The sequence below is a fragment of the Electrona antarctica genome (genome assembly GCF_951216825.1).
Source record: "Electrona antarctica genome assembly, chromosome: 4".
Taxonomy (NCBI): Eukaryota; Metazoa; Chordata; class Actinopteri; order Myctophiformes; family Myctophidae; genus Electrona; species Electrona antarctica.
The window spans coordinates 37,649,484-37,667,058 of record NC_136809.1 but is presented as its reverse complement, the minus strand read 5'-3'; the positions used below and the strand labels follow the sequence as shown (position 1 = coordinate 37,667,058).

At 42.9% G+C, this 17,575-nt stretch overlaps 1 protein-coding gene across 4 annotated transcripts in view; it reads right to left on the bottom strand.

The window, feature by feature from the left end:
- Window positions 1-17,575, bottom strand: part of vps54 (VPS54 subunit of GARP complex) — a 29,726-nt gene that overhangs the window by 4,873 nt on the left and 7,278 nt on the right. For all 4 annotated transcript variants that reach the window (XM_079500009.1, XM_079500007.1, XM_079500008.1 and 1 more), the window contains exons 5-19: window positions 17,430-17,464; window positions 17,012-17,143; window positions 16,069-16,454; window positions 15,252-15,378; window positions 14,058-14,165; window positions 13,753-13,808; window positions 12,445-12,541; window positions 9,540-9,943; window positions 9,078-9,207; window positions 8,439-8,620; window positions 8,130-8,242; window positions 6,770-6,833; window positions 6,385-6,490; window positions 5,299-5,386; window positions 267-388 (exon numbers count right to left, since the gene is read on the bottom strand). In XM_079500009.1, the coding sequence (XP_079356135.1) occupies window positions 267-388; window positions 5,299-5,386; window positions 6,385-6,490; window positions 6,770-6,833; window positions 8,130-8,242; window positions 8,439-8,620; window positions 9,078-9,207; window positions 9,540-9,943; window positions 12,445-12,541; window positions 13,753-13,808; window positions 14,058-14,165; window positions 15,252-15,378; window positions 16,069-16,454; window positions 17,012-17,143; window positions 17,430-17,464 (2,150 nt within the window). The remainder of the gene's footprint in view (window positions 1-266; window positions 389-5,298; window positions 5,387-6,384; window positions 6,491-6,769; window positions 6,834-8,129; window positions 8,243-8,438; window positions 8,621-9,077; window positions 9,208-9,539; window positions 9,944-12,444; window positions 12,542-13,752; window positions 13,809-14,057; window positions 14,166-15,251; window positions 15,379-16,068; window positions 16,455-17,011; window positions 17,144-17,429; window positions 17,465-17,575) is intronic.

Sequence of the window (17,575 nt, the reverse complement as noted above, 5' to 3'; positions counted from 1 at the left end):
TAATCGATAATCCAATAAACTAGTTGACTACTAATCAATGACAATTTTGGGAATGTCATAGGCGAAAGGTTTCTCAAAATGTCAAAAAAAGAAAATAAATAGCTGTCAAATCTGGGGGGAATGAGATGAGATCAGTGGAGTTCCCTCTGGTGTTGTGCATTTATCACTCTTTTGAAGTAGTTTGTCAGGTACATGGCCACTGGTCCCTTGAACATCTAGGTGTAATGACAACAACATGCGGGGCAGGGGACAGCGGTGACTCTTACCTTAGTGATGTGGTCAAAGTGCCTGAGGACGCTGTACTGTTTGGGTTGTAGCTTGGTTTCAAAGTGAGCTCTGATGATGGGAATGTAGTGAACTACCAGCTGGAGGCAACGAGAGGCCAGCGCTGTGGACACGGACACAGACACAGACACAGACACACACACACACACACACACACACACACACACACACACACACACACACACACACACACACACACACACACACACACACACACACACACACACACACACACACACACACACACACACACACACTTAATAATGTAGCACCTAAGTAGGAATATACACACTGTCCTATTTTCAGTCAAATAAATAAAATTAACTTTTAAGAATTGTATACATTTTAAAACAAAAGTTTTTCATACAAGGGGTTGTCTGTCAACGCTGTAGTCCCATAAGCAGAGTCAGACTCCATTTGCATGTATGGAAATGCGATTTCTTTGACGTGGCCAAAAAAAGACGAAAAGTGGATCGAGCAAATCATAACAATTTACTCATCGGGAGATGTAAAGATCAGAGGTCTTTTGACAAATGAGTGTGAGCTTCAGTTCCTGAGGGATCTTCACGGCCCTCTACCATATTGCTGAATTTCGTGAAGAATGATAGCACAGAACTGCCAAAACTGCTACAATGGCAGAAATCTACGCCCTTTGGGCTTGACCAGACTAGTTTGCATCCCAGGCAAACGTCTAATCTCTCGTTGGGTCACAGGCTAAAAGGTTTGGCAACCACTGTGGTATGTGTCCATTCCTACCTAGGTTTCTAGTGGTGATGTGGTATATAGCATGTGTCCATTCCTACCTAGGTTTCTAGTGGTGATGTGGTATATACTAGCATGTGTCCATTACTACCTACTGTAGGTTTCTAGCGGTGATGTGGTATATACTAGCATGTGTCCATTACTACCTACTGTAGGTTTCTAGTGATGTGTTATATACTAGCATGTGTCCATTCCTACCTACTGTAGGTTTCTAGTGATGTGGTATATACTAGCATGTGTCTATTACTACCTACTGTAGGTTTATAGTGATGTGTTATATACTAGCATGTGTCCATTACTACCTACTGTAGGTTTCTAGTGATGTGGTATATACTAGCATGTGTCCATTACTACCTACTGTAGGTTTATAGTGATGTGTTATATACTAGCATGTGTCCATTACTACCGACTGTAGGTTTATAGTGATGTGTTATATACTAGCATGTGTCCATTACTACCGACTGTAGGTTTATAGTGATGTGTTATATACTAGCATGTGTCCATTACTACCGACTGTAGGTTTATAGTGATGTGTTATATACTAGCATGTGTCCATTACTACCGACTGTAAGTTTCTAGTGATGTGGTATATACAGTACTAGCATGTGTCCATTACTACCTACTGTAGGTTTCTAGCGGTGATGTGGTATATACTAGCATGTGTCCATTACTACCTAGGTTTCTAGTGATGTGGTATATAGCACGTGTCCATTACTACCTAGGTTTCTAGTGGTGATGTGGTATATAGCACGTGTCCATTACTACCTAGGTTTCTAGCGGTGATGTGGTATATACTAGCATGTGTCCATTACTACCTAGGTTTCTAGTGATGTGGTATATAGCACGTGTCCATTACTACCTAGGTTTCTAGCGGTGATGTGGTATATACTAGCACGTGTCCATTCCTACCTAGGTTTCTAGTGGTGATGTGGTATATACTAGCATGTGTCCATTCCTACCTAGGTTTCTAGTGATGTGGTATATACTAGCATGTGTCCATTCCTACCTAGGTTTCTAGTGGTGATGTGGTATATACTAGCACGTGTCCATTCCTACCCAGGTTTCTAGTGATGTGGTATATAGCACGTGTCCATTCCTACCTAGGTTTCTAGTGATGCGGTATATAGCACGTGTCCATTCCTACCTAGGTTTCTAGTGATGTGGTATATAGCACGTGTCCATTCCTACCCAGGTTTCTAGTGATGTGGTATATAGCACGTGTCCATTACTACCTAGGTTTCTAGTGATGTGGTATATAGCACGTGTCCATTCCTACCTAGGTTTCTAGTGATGTGGTATATAGCACGTGTCCATTCCTACCTAGGTTTCTAGTGATGTGGTATATATCACGTGTCCATTACTACCTAGGTTTCTAGTGGTGATGTGGTATATAGCACGTGTCCATTACTACCTAGGTTTCTAGTGGTGATGTGGTATATAGCACGTGTCCATTACTACCTAGGTTTCTAGTGGTGATGTGGTATATACTAGCATGTGTCCATTACTACCTAGGTTTCTAGTGGTGATGTGGTAAATACTAGCACGTGTCCATTCCTACCTAGGTTTCTAGTGGTGATGTGGTATATACTAGCATGTGTCCATTACTACCTAGGTTTCTAGTGGTGATGTGGTATATACTAGCATGTGTCCATTCCTACCTAGGTTTCTAGTGGTGATGTGGTATATACTAGCATGTGTCCATTCCTACCTAGATTTCTAGTGGTGATGTGGTATATACTAGCATGTGTCCATTCCTACCTAGGTTTCTAGTGGTGATGTGGTATATAGCATGTGTCCATTCCTACCTAGGTTTCTAGTGGTGATGTGGTATATACTAGCATGTGTCCATTACTACCTAGGTTTCTAGTGGTGATGTGGTATATAGCATGTGTCCATTCCTACCTAGGTTTCTAGTGGTGATGTGGTATATACTAGCATGTGTCCATTCCTACCTAGGTTTCTAGTGGTGATGTGGTATATAGCATGTGTCCATTCCTACCTAGGTTTCTAGTGGTGATGTGGTATATACTAGCATGTGTCCATTCCTACCTAGGTTTCTAGTGGTGATGTGGTATATACTAGCATGTGTCCATTCCTACCTAGATTTCTAGTGGTGATGTGGTATATACTAGCATGTGTCCATTCCTACCTAGATTTCTAGTGGTGATGTGGTATATACTAGCATGTGTCCATTCCTACCTAGGTTTCTAGTGGTGATGTGGTATATACTAGCATGTGTCCATTCCTACCTAGGTTTCTAGTGGTGATGTGGTATATACTAGCATGTGTCCATTCCTACCTAGATTTCTAGTGGTGATGTGGTATATACTAGCATGTGTCCATTACTACCTAGGTTTCTAGTGGTGATGTGGTATATACTAGCATGTGTCCATTCCTACCTAGGTTTCTAGTGATGCGGTATATACTAGCATGTGTCCATTCCTACCTAGGTTTCTAGTGATGCGGTATATACTAGCATGTGTCCATTCCTACCTAGGTTTCTAGTGATGCGGTATATACTAGCATGTGTCCATTACTACCTAGGTTTCTAGTGGTGATGCGGTATATACTAGCATGTGTCCATTACTACCTAGGTTTCTAGTGGTGATGTGGTATATAGCATGTGTCCATTCCTACCTAGGTTTCTAGTGGTGATGTGGTATATACTAGCATGTGTCCATTACTACCTAGGTTTCTAGTGGTGATGTGGTATATAGCATGTGTCCATTCCTACCTAGGTTTCTAGTGGTGATGTGGTATATACTAGCATGTGTCCATTCCTACCTAGGTTTCTAGTGGTGATGTGGTATATAGCATGTGTCCATTCCTACCTAGGTTTCTAGTGGTGATGTGGTATATACTAGCATGTGTCCATTCCTACCTAGGTTTCTAGTGGTGATGTGGTATATACTAGCATGTGTCCATTCCTACCTAGATTTCTAGTGGTGATGTGGTATATACTAGCATGTGTCCATTCCTACCTAGATTTCTAGTGGTGATGTGGTATATACTAGCATGTGTCCATTCCTACCTAGGTTTCTAGTGGTGATGTGGTATATACTAGCATGTGTCCATTCCTACCTAGGTTTCTAGTGGTGATGTGGTATATACTAGCATGTGTCCATTCCTACCTAGATTTCTAGTGGTGATGTGGTATATACTAGCATGTGTCCATTACTACCTAGGTTTCTAGTGGTGATGTGGTATATACTAGCATGTGTCCATTCCTACCTAGGTTTCTAGTGATGCGGTATATACTAGCATGTGTCCATTCCTACCTAGGTTTCTAGTGATGCGGTATATACTAGCATGTGTCCATTCCTACCTAGGTTTCTAGTGATGCGGTATATACTAGCATGTGTCCATTCCTACCTAGGTTTCTAGTGATGCGGTATATACTAGCATGTGTCCATTCCTACCTAGGTTTCTAGTGATGCGGTATATACTAGCATGTGTCCATTACTACCTAGGTTTCTAGTGGTGATGTGGTATATACTAGCACGTGTCCATTCCTACCTAGGTTTCTAGTGGTGATGTGGTATATAGCATGTGTCCATTACTACCTAGGTTTCTAGTGGTGATGTGGTATATAGCATGTGTCCATTCCTACCTAGGTTTCTAGTGGTGATGTGGTATATAGCATGTGTCCATTACTACCTAGGTTTCTAGTGGTGATGTGGTATATAGCATGTGTCCATTCCTACCTAGGTTTCTAGTGGTGATGTGGTATATACTAGCATGTGTCCATTCCTACCTAGGTTTCTAGTGGTGATGTGGTATATACTAGCATGTGTCCATTACTACCTAGGTTTCTAGTGGTGATGTGGTATATAGCATGTGTCCATTCCTACCTAGGTTTCTAGTGGTGATGTGGTATATACTAGCACGTGTCCATTCCTACCTAGGTTTCTAGTGGTGATGTGGTAAATACTAGCATGTGTCCATTCCTACCTAGGTTTCTAGTGGTGATGTGGTAAATACTAGCACGTGTCCATTCCTACCTAGGTTTCTAGTGGTGATGTGGTATATACTAGCACGTGTCCATTCCTACCTAGGTTTCTAGTGGTGATGTGGTAAATACTAGCACGTGTCCATTCCTACCTAGGTTTCTAGTGGTGATGTGGTAAATACTAGCACGTGTCCATTCCTACCTAGGTTTCTAGTGGTGATGTGGTATATACTAGCACGTGTCCATTCCTACCTAGGTTTCTAGTGGTGATGTGGTAAATACTAGCACGTGTCCATTCCTACCTAGGTTTCTAGTGGTGATGGTCTTGAGGCCGACCACCTGCAGAGCCCCGGCTCCCAGCACCAGCTGACACGTCCGGGAGTTGAAGTGCTGCAGAGGGAGGAGAGCAGTAGTTCAACCAATGTTGTATTTTAGAAAGGAATATCCACACCTCTTTAGTATAGTTTGTTAAGAGCTTTTTGGCACGTCTGCCTTTTCGGCACGTGCCGAAACACTTCCGTTTCTCTAGGTAGACTGCTGCTGAAATAAAGAAGCTCATAAGAAACTATACTAAAGAGAGTGCCGATATTCCTTTTTTCATTTGTATCTTCAAGAATCTGCACCCAGCTACAGAGACTACTCCAACACTTCCCCCGAGTAGAGCACGGCAGCAAGCATGCCTTCTCCTCGGTTTTGTACAGAGTGCTTTTCTTCCCATGGCTAAAGCTTCACACAGGTGCCTTTTCCACCAAAATAACCTTGATTCTAGAACTGGTTCCGTTATAAATTAGTTAACTGAACTAATTGATTTTTTTTCTCCCCGATTTAGCCATTATGCCAATAAATTCCTCCCCAAGCAAGCAAAGCCTGTGGAATTATACCATCAGCAATGCTAGCCACCGGTCAATCTTATTACTTTGAAACTGTCATGGAATGATATTTTTCACATTAATGTTGGTACTGTAGCTTGTACAGTCAGTTTGTGCAGTGTAGGGTGGCAGTTATTTTCTTAGAGAAAGGTGATCAGCTTCACCCAGCTGATGGCTGCTTAGATGGTTCTGATGAGCGCTCAGGTAGAGCAGTTGGGGTTTAAAGTGTCTTGATCATGGAGAGTGATACACACAAGAGATGTTTGGCCTCAGGTCTTAATGGGTTAAAATAAGATTGTGATTTGATCTTAATCCCCATTTAAACGGTTTAAATAGCCCATCTACAAGTTCACGATTTATATTGCATCGTGGTGAGCGTGTAGATCGGTTTTCTATCCACTCTTTTTTAAACTTTTGATGACTCAATAATTGTATTAATAAAACATCTTATTTTATGCATTAAATCGATTAGCTGGATTAAGTCTTGCATCCCCAGTGCAGTGTGTGAGTGTCCCACACCTTGAGGAGATCAGCCAGGCGTGTCAGCATGTCTGTAGTGATGGATGGGATGTCGTTGACACACTGGCAGTATTCCAGGAACATTCGGATCAGCAGCAACACCGTCCTGTAGAGAGACCAGTGAACCCATAAAGATCCGATTCTACAAATGTCTTCTAAATCCTTAGTTCTCAAAACGTTTTCACGCCAAGGAAACCCAAAATGATATGCATTTGGCTGTGGACCCCCCATCTGAAAAGGTTTCATGCCGGGCACCCCAGAAGAAGAGATTTGTGTTTTTTTCAAAACACTTCACACAGCAACGATATACTATATTGTTACATTAGTTGATTTGAAGATACAGAAGTCAGGGCTGATGAAATACACAGTCTGGTGACACACATACCCAATGACAGCATATTTCTGTCCGTCCACAAGGAGATGCTCACTGGGTTTCCTGTCTTCTGGACCTAAAGAAGGACAAACATAAATAACTATGTCATGTCAAATGTTTAAGAGAACCATTACAATAAGGAAATACCTCTACAAGTGATTCTAAACATCACTTAAAGTCAGTTTTCACATCGTTTGTCATTTTGATCCACAAAAGGCATGTACAGCAGACTCACACCAAAAACAACCGTCAAAGAAGAATAAACAAGAAATTATTTTAATAAATCATATGCCACAGGTTTCTCTCCCTTTTCCATTCAGCATATTGTAGACTGTATGTTTACACACACATTGTTGTATTTGTTTATGCCTTACATAAAGAGTAAAGACTAACAACAGAATAACAATGCATTTATTATGCCACAGGACATGCAGAGCATACATTTGGCTTGTGAGCTTAGCATTAGGCTAGCAAAGTAAACAAGAAAATAGTGGCCGAAAATGAGCATTTAGCAAAATATCTCCACTTTCTCCCCAGTTCCTCCAGTGTCTGTGTGAGTGATTTTTTTCCCTAGAAATGCTTTGAACGTCCGGTTCATAGAGGACTTTAGGTGTGAAAGGCACCCGAATGGTGCCGAATGTGGTGGATTTATATTCCGCCCCGCTGGCTGCAGCCGTATTCCAGTGGACGAGGTTTCCAGCAGACGAAGTCACATGCTGTCAATTGTGACCTTGTGCTGTCATCAAAAGGTTGTGCAAATGTAACTTTTCCTTCCCGTCTATTTATCTTTGCCACAGGCTGTATCCATAACACTGTCTGTGATGTCTCAGACAGCTCATCATGAGTTGGCTCGGAGCCTCCACTGCTCGCCCAACCTAGCGTTTAGTGAGCCTGTTACCGCTGATCATGTGTGGTGCGTCTTGTGCGCGTAACCACTTAAGCCCCATATACTTTGCCGCATGACAAACAGAAACACAATTCAATGCAATGCGTTTTGAGCTTGCAGATCGTCATTTGTGAAACTTTGCCTATAATGAATGACATGACCAAAAACAGGGATGTGAAAGCTGAAAATGGTTAAGGTAGCACCTGAAAATGACCTGAAAATCTCTCGTTTGATATCAACGAAATGCGCTAGGACGTGTGTACACGTTCTAGCAATCAGTCAGTTGGATTAGCTATGACGTTTCCACACGTCCTATGGTCTAAATGGGTTAAGAGAAATGGCCTATGAGCAATTATTCTAATCCAGGCAAGGTGAACACTGGTGGTGAGAATACCCTCATACCGGTCTAGCTACTTCTCCAAAGTGAGCCACCCACAGCCACAACACTAGAGGGAGTGTCGAGCGACCATGATCTACCTACTGTACCTGGTAGCTTGCGCTCTGGTAGTGTGATCCTTCCATCAGCGATGGAGTTGACCAGGTCCTGGAACTCTGCAGGGACTTCAGCCTGCTTCCACCGCTCGTTGTCCAGCAGCAGACTGGGTGGGGATACCATGTTAACACAGTGCTGTATTAAGGGTGTTGTTGCGCTATCCCTTGTTTTTTACATGCATGTTGCATTCCTTTCAACATGCATTCCTTTCATTCGTATTCTCTCTCTCTCTTCTAAACATCCAGAGGTACCCTACACTAAACTCAGTGTGGAATAAACATCCATAGGTACACTACACTAACCTTAGCTTGGTCTTGCGCTCCTCGTGGAAGCGATGGACGAAGCGGTTGGCCTGGCTCTGCAGCGCCCCCCTCAGAGACATGCTGCGCCTGCAGCACAGCTCCTCCGTGTCCCTGATGAAGGCCTCCACGGCCTGGCACAGACACACAAACTCTGAGGAGCTCAGGCGCTCCAGAGAGCCGTCCTGACGGGGAGAGAAAAGTCATTCATAATCTGGCACAGAAACAAACTGATGATAACACAAAAAAGGTGATCTGCTGTATTAACCTCTTCGATCTACTAAGCTCACATCATGGAAATATGCTCTTAAGATTTTGTGTTGTATGCTTTTGACAAGATGCTATTGTCGGGCAGAAGACCTTTTATGTTTTTTTACCGGTCTACTTGATCATACTACAGCGTCACTAATATTGTCACTCCCTGCTGTGTTTTGAGATTGTAGATCTGCTACTTTTGAATTTTAAACCTGATAAGTAACAGTTTTGGAACATATGAGGTTTCCACCTGACAGAGGACATATTATACATTTGTGTATATGCATTTTTGTAAAAAAAACATGTTAATCAATCAATCAAAACACGTTGCAACATGTGCTAGAGCCTGCAACCAGGACTACTATCACCTGAGGTAGAATCCTGTACCTTAGCTCTGGCCACCAGGACTTTAACACAGCGGTCATGGCTGACATCTGAGGCGGTGCACAGCAGCTCCTGGATGTTGTTGGCCACACGGCCCAGCTCCAGCTCTGAAGGCATCATGTCCTCACCGGACCTGTAGGAGGTTACGGAGAGAAATGAACCACTCGGACATACAACAGCAGCAGTAACAGCAGCACATCAAGTGGAATGCAGCAAAAAAACTCCATCCAAAAGCCATTTTAGTATGAAAATCTTGGGAAGATTGTGTGGCTTGTGACAATCACAAATAAAGAATGGTTCCGAAGCCGTGTTCACGTTCACTCTCCCATTGGGAATAATAGACAGACTCCTAAAAAGGCGGCCATCTACTTCACGCAGATACAGGAAGTAAACCAAAGATACTTAGCATGTCTTTATTTGTTGTGCCTTGGATAACACATGGAACTCCTAGGATGAGTGACTTACGCGATGCCTGCGCCCCCTACAGTTTGGAAGCTGCTGGAGGAGGACTCAGTGGTGCCCGAGGCAGAGTCACTACCACAGGCCTCCCCTCCGCGGCCCCCCTGCTGCTGCACCCTGGACCCGGGGGTAGAGCTCTGGTCCTGGGTTGCTGCTGCAGCTGATGCCACCACCTGTTGCTGCTGGGCATCGCTGATGGCATCGCTGATGAACAGGCCTTCATGGGTGAGGTAGGCCAGCTCAGCCTCACCCTGCTGGAGCAGCGGGCAGCCCGAGGAGGCCGACGTGCTCTGGTGGTCCTGGGGTTCTGAGGAGCCGGACGACGACGGCTGCTGCTCCGCCAACACCCGGCTCTTCTGGTTGGTGTCCAGGATCATCAGCACCACGTTCCTGATCACACTTAGAGTGGACTAGTGGAGGGAGGCACACACAAAGGGGAAGGAGAGAGACCGCTACATTTGATACACGTCTGCAGAGAATTGTTTCTGTGCGTGGAACTGTAGATTAGCCTAAGTGTCCTTTTCATATCGTCCCATCTCTAATCTGAGTCCAAATAGTTTTATAAAAAAGAAACTGATATTGTCGTCTAGATAAATATCTAAATAAAAAGTGCTCGTCAGGGCATCCTGGTAGCCGACAAGATAACTGTAATGGCCCCCATTACGATTGTGGCTAGGGATCTGTGTACTCCTCTCTACCCCTCAGATTCCTGTCTTTTACATTCTCCTGATTCTATTTACCTCGAAAGGTAGCTCTCCACCAGACAGACAAACTACAGATTACTACAGACAGACAGTGAAATGAAGTTGGGAGATCAGTTGGTTGGAGGGTGTGAAAAAATGTTGAATGCAGCCGAGAGCCGACACAGAGACGCCTATTGTGGTGCTAAAAATAGCCTATGGCTTGATGTCTTTTTTTACCCAACAACACATACACATGACCACGTACATCCTTAAATCATTTGAGAGATTATAGATAACTACTGCACTATGGGTGCTGCTTAGGGCATGGGCACATGGTTATCTGTATTTAGACTATTTTGGTGTATCTTATATTTTACATTTAATGTTTAATTGATTGTAGAACAGCTTCCCTCCCAATAACGAGTTACACAAATTACGTTTTCAGACAGAGTAGGATAGGCCAGGGGTTCTCAACCCGTGGGTCGTGGCCATAGAGTATATATATAATAGAGACTGAACTGGCGCGAAGCTCCGCCCCCCCAGCTATTCATGTCAGTGGAAGTTGCTCAGTGGCGTTTTGAAGCACCCGGAAGACTGCCGGAAGTCCCTCCCAGGACCTCAACTTTGAGGTCCTGAGTGACGTAGGGCAACCGAGCGCTCAATGTTAAAGCCCAGCTGCACGGGGTTTCCCGGTCATGAATCCACGGGTCCGCCTGTAGTCCCTCCTCCTACCACTAGGACCCAGAGCTTCAACGTTGGAAAGTCTGCCTGCCCCCTTGGTCGTGGCCCCTAGGGGGGGGGGGGTCGCCAAATTATTTTGGGGGGTCCCCAAATTATTTTCAAAAAAAGAAAATGCAACTGAATGGCTGGAAAATGGAAATTAAGAGTTTACATAGTACATGCATAAACTTTCCTTAATGATATCTGTTTCAGTATTCATTTATGATATATTTTCTCTAATATCAAGGTTATTTTTGCAGTCAGTTTGTATTGGGGGTGGGGGGGGGGGGGGGGGGGGGGGGGGGGGCGGGGGTCGCAATACATGGCCAAAGCATTTCCGGGGGTCCCCAGCCAAAAACGTTGAGAACCCCTGGGATAGGCGACGCGTTTTGATGATGTCATTGGAAAAACATCCGTCGCACCGGCATGCAAAGGGTTCTGGGAAATTGAGGCCCAATACATTCCAATAGCGGCGTGCAGCAGGCGCGTTCCTCCTCTGCTGTTGTTGTGATCGCCACTTTGGATTATTTTTCAACACTACGACAAGCGATTACACCATTTTAAAGCGGATTTTCATGAAAAGTAACAATGATGTCAGCGCGGTCGTTCTTCAAAGGTTAGTGAAATGAAATCCAGGCAGTGAACGTGGCGTTGCAATGTAATTAATTCCACAGTCAAACTGTTAATGAACAATTTAAAATGTAGGCATTTAGCAGACGGTCTTAAACAATAAACACTGCGTACCTGTCCGGCAACAAGTGACAGCACCATGCACACACGGCCATGTCATTTTGCTTCAACTAATGATAATATAATAAACAGCTAGAATAATGGAAAAAATGGAAGCCTGCCATTTCTGTTTTGAGTAGCCTACTGTAGGATAGGCTACTCACCACACAAGACCCATCATAAACTTAATTTTCAATTGATAAAATGGCCAATCTATGCTCCCTGTATATCCATTGTCCCATGAAATAGTTGCAGAACGAGCACTCGAGTTTACAATGGTAAAAAAAGGCTCAAGTGAAACCAGTAGAATAGCACCGGTTAATTTATAGACCCTAAGTGCTTATGATATTTATAAGTTAGAGTTGCGGCATACGCTAAGTTAGAGTTGCGGCATACGCTTAATTCTGTTCAGAGAAAATATGACAGCTGTGTTTGAATGAGGCGAGTCCGACACTTGAATGGGTCCCATGCTTTGTGCCTGCATTGAGCACACATGCAGCTGTAGTAATATCAATGTATATACCACGGATACAGTATGTTCTGTACTAAATAAATGTACCACATTTTAGAAAGGGTCCATAGCACTGGTAGCAGCCAACCAGAGAGCTCTATATCCCCTTCGCCTGCCACAACTCCACTGCAGAAATATGCTTGTTCCTGTCAACATGGTGATGACATTGACATACCCATCTTGACTCTCTGTACCGGTATATTATGACTATAGTGGACATACCCACCTCAATTCTCTGTATATTATGTCTATGGGTAGACATACCCACCTTGATTCTCTGTAGAAAGAGAAGGAAGTTCTCAAAGACGTTCTTCAGCAGATCAAACCACTGGTGGAACATCATCAGACGCATCTGATCAGGTAGCCTGATAAGCACAAACAACTGTTACATGGATTTCAATAAAGTTCAACATGGCTCAAAGCTGCAATCTACAGAAATATTTGTGAATAAAATTTAATTTATTTATGTTTTACCAATATGTATGGTTGGAGGTGATCTTGCTGCTCTTCTATTGAGAGATTTAGATACTGATGTCAAGTAGTTTAGCTACTAGTTGAAATATAAGCGATATTAATTGCATGAAGCGCAAACCGTAGTAGTATCTGCTCTGTCCAAACAGGCTTTCTGTCTTGGCTCCGAAGAGAACCCAGGTTCAGATCTAGGGTAGGAGCAATCTTATGGATTGCAGCTTCGTCTCTATCATTCGATTGTGAAATGTTACGTTTTAACCAGGCGGTTTCTTCAAGGCTGCCTAAACACAAACCACCTCTGATAAATGCAAGGCTCACTCACTCTCAACAAACATGTGTGAACCCACCCACAGAAACATATCCTGCATCTTAGCACACACCACAAACCTTCCACATTCCTGAAATGAATTCTTCCATACCCTGCCAGGAAGGACACACACGGTACACTCCACTGTAGCCCATTGTCTGTGGACAATGGGCACAGTTCCCAACATCTATGAATGCAAGTGGAGCTCATAGCCAAGGTTGGCTGACTGTCATTGGGTTCAAGTGTAGTTGTTAATTTTAAAATGACCGTTCGATGTTTACTGGCAGGCAATGGCAGCGTGACTGATGGGTTCACAAACTTGACAAACAGCAGCGGAATCAGTACAGCTGGGGCTAATAGACTAAAAAAGGTGAGTCCAACGAAAAGTGACACCCCATCACATTTCACAACCCACTGTTGCAGGGGTAGAGCGGCTAGTTCCTGGTTCAATCCACGGCTTCCCCTGGATTAGTGTTGAAGTGTTGTGAGCTTGTAGTTTGGCTATTTTTGAAACATTTTTAAAACAATGTTGGTGTGCTCCACAATGATATTACATAATATGGCAGCAGTGGCTCAGGAGGTAAAGCGACTATACACCCGTGTTGGTGTCAAATTGTTCTTGAGCAAGATACTGAACAGCTCCTGCTGAGCAGGGATGGTACAGTACCTTGCATGGTTTCCTCTGCCGTTTTGTTGTATTCTATCTATGGAGATGATTCTGAGGCCCTTGCATCATGAGTGTAATTAGGATAATAGGATTAGACTCATGATTATTAATAAGGAAACAGTTCTACTTACTTAGTGACGACTTCGGTGTCAATGTCTTCTATTTGCGAAACACAGTCCACCACGCACTGCAAAGAACAATATTTCCATTCATTCACACATTTATTTCCCACTGACTTTGAACAAAGTATCATTGATTACAAAGAAACAATTTACTTTAACTGGTTTTATTTTGTTTTAATTTGTGTACTTTACTTTTATTAATCCTCTTCATAGTATGTATAACTATTAACTATTTCTAAAGTGCTATACAAATATGAATGTCCAAGTGATATTTAATTGGCTCATTGAGTCATTTGAAGGGTTTCTCTTCCCACCTGTGTGACAAGAGCCTTGGCGGCGAGGATCATCTCATTGTTGTAAATGTCCAGGAAGTCCAGTTTCCTCTGTCTCAGAAGACCAAACACCAGAGACTCCAGACGCTCCTGGATAAGCCATGACAGTTGACACATACATGAAATCCATTTTGTTGCAGTCAGGCAGAAACCTCTACATATTCTAAATGTGTGTATGTTTTTTTCTGCGTAAATTAATGCCCTACTTGATCATACTACAGCATCACACAAAAGTATCAAAAGTGGCAGATTCGCAAGCTCAAAACGTCAAGCTTGCTTGGTTTTTGAATTTGAATCGTAAAAAGGAACAATTTTGACATATGAGGTTTCCACCCGACAGAGATGTCATATTTGTGTTATTAAACTTCAGCAGTGTAATTAAAGAGATATCCAATAGTTATCCAAGTCAAGGCTAGTATCATTCAAAAAGCAATTCTTTGCTAACTGCAGTGACAAACTCTTGAGAAGTTTAAACAATCAAAGAAAATGATCTGGGAGCCAATTTAGTACAACTTATCAAACATCTGAATTGGCCTGATTTGATAAAAACCCACCATTATCATCCAGATGAAAAAATGCCAAAGATAATTACATTACATATTCCCAAATTAAATTAAGTAATCAGTGTGATGACTGTGGTTGATTTCGACTTAATTATACAATGAAAGACAATTATGGATTTGGCTTGATTTACACATGCACAAAAAAAAAGTCTTGCCAGCGGCATCTGTGGCCCACCTTTTTCGATCTTCGATCATAAACAAGATGGAATTTGTACTGTATGATTTAAAAAAACAAATACATTAGACTTGAAAGAGTGTCTAATTGATAATGCCCTGCCCTGAAAATATTAGAAAATGGCATCCACTGGTGTAAAAAGAACCAGCAAAAAATAAATGCATTAAATGTCACAATTCAAATGTTCAAACATTCAGCAGTACAGTACATCTTTTATTTAGCATCTAGAGTCATAATCCAAGAGAGAGTATAATATTTTAACATTCTAGCAAGTAAGGCAGTTATTTATAGACGAACACATAGACAAGTACATCCTCAAGTATTGTAATTCCATAATCAGAGTCATGGGGGAGGTCTTTGAGAACCACTGATTGTAGTATTCATAATACAGTGGTAACTAACGACCAGCAGGTGTCACAGTTTCCATTAAAGCCGTACCTTCTCCATGATGTGTGGCTCGTCCCTCATACTGCGGTTGAGGTCACTCCTGGCGTACATGCTGAAGTCCTCCACCATCATCTTATCTATCAGCTTCTCCAACTCACACAGCTGAGAGCCCAGATGTCTGGGGGTGGAGGGGAGAAACGTGCATGACATTTTATTTAACGATTCATTTAATATTATAAAAATGTATACATTTGAATATGATTTGAATAAAATAAGTCGCCCTCACTAGTAATACATGGATACACACAGTACATGGATAAATGCAAAAATAAATCCTATAATATGTTTGGTAAATATAAAGCCAGCCAGTTAATTGCAGACTGAGGCTTTCACCTTTTCTTTTAGGAAATATCCGAGATCATTGGGGTTTTCTGGAAGACTGAACATGTGTTCGATTACTAGTTTGACCATTTCAAATACTCGTTAATGTTAAAATGGCAAAAACCTTTGTTAGGCCAATTTGTTACATAATGTGACCTAAAGTGTTACCTAAACAATTACAGTAGCAGTTATGAAGAATTATGTTTTATGGAAGATGCTACTGAACATGTATTATAGCTACATTGACTAATTCAACTGCTAGTTTGAAAACCTCTATTACTCTTTCAGTTTCATCTTAAAATAAATAACCAAAAATAGCAGATCTACAATCTTACAAGGCATTGCAGGCTCGTTGGGACCTTGTATATCGGCTATTTTCGGTCCACGAGATGATTCCATAAAAAGACTTCTGTAGAATCCAAATGACTGATATCAGTGGTGGCGACAGAGCATTAATCCATCATGTGACGCACAAAAATCCTCTGACCTGAAGCTGTGTATGCCCTGCAGCTCCTGCTGCAGCACCTCCTTGGTGGTGTAGATGAGCTCCAGGGCTCCCACGAACTCCGAGGTGGAGAGCAGCAGCTGCACGGTGGGCTGTGTCTGGTGCACGGCCGCCATCAGCTTCAGCTTGCCGTGCAGCTTGACGCAGTTGTTGCGTGTCAGCACGGTGCGGACGGCCCTCAGCTGGCCCTGGCACATGACACGGTCCATGGTGGCGGTGCGTTGACGCAGCACAGCCACCGCGCGCTGCGTGTTGCGCAGCCGGTCCTGCAGCTCGTGCTGCGACGACATGGCGTGGAAGAAGGCCTCGGAGCGCAGCGAGATCTGACGTGCGATGCTCACCTCCACCACGTCCAGGTAGTGACTCAACTGGAGACAACAAAGCAAAAATACAATCTCATGACGGAAAATGTAATGATGTTTTAGGTATAATCTTTTTTTACCCCCAATTTAGTTGTCATTTCAACCGATTCCTCCCCATACTAATTTCCATATGGTCACTGCTGTTATATCCTACTGACTCACCTACCAGTGAGGAGCCGTGCAGTGACAATTTTCACCCTCCCCTGAACACAGGGCAATTGTGACTGTTCGTGTGTAGACGCGCGACAAAGCCAGATGCACCACGGTGGATTTTAACCCACGACCTCGGCGGTGGTAGGGGGCAGGAACAATAGAAACCATGTGTGTTTATGGATAGATGCTTCTAAACATGTATTCTAATTGCTAGTTTGATCACTTCGAATACTCTTTGATTTTAAAATAACTAACAACCGAAGATAGTCGATCTACAAGCTCAACACGTGTTGTGAGCTGCCCGCCAGCAACAATATAGTATTGTTGTTGTTTTTTAACTCTCATATGAATCCCTGATCATCGCTGGGCTTCAGTGGCCTTTAGCAGCAGCAGCAGCCACAGTGACTGACCTTCTCCTGCAGGAGTCTGGAGGAGGTCATGTCTCTGCTGCTCTTGCCACCAGCGCTGTTGAAGTGCGACCAGGGCAGCACCGCGTTGAAGGTAGTTGGCTCGTCCAGCGCAAAGTCTGGCTTCATGAAGATCTGACATGAGAGATGTGACATGATGAGTGGCAGCTGAGACACAAACCACAGGTACATGCATGCAAATGGCAAATAGGGCTGTCACGATTACATTATAAGTTGACGACAATTGAATTGTGTTTTTTGCTTTGCACGTTGGAAGATATTAATAAAAAAAACCTGTACAATATGAGTGCATAGAACCGCAATATGAAGCCAATCGCGAATGTGTAATGAATGGAGAAATGGAGAATGTTCCATTTCAATGCATCTTTCTTAGCACTGTGATAAAAACATAGATTTTTACCTTAGGAACTTGTTCCAGGTCTGCTCTGGATTTATCTGAGGAAAAGAAAGCTTTGGTTAGAGCAATGATACTATGACAAAAGCTGATTGATTGATTGATTGAATACTTTATCAGTCAAAAACTGTAAACAGTATGTAGTACAGTAA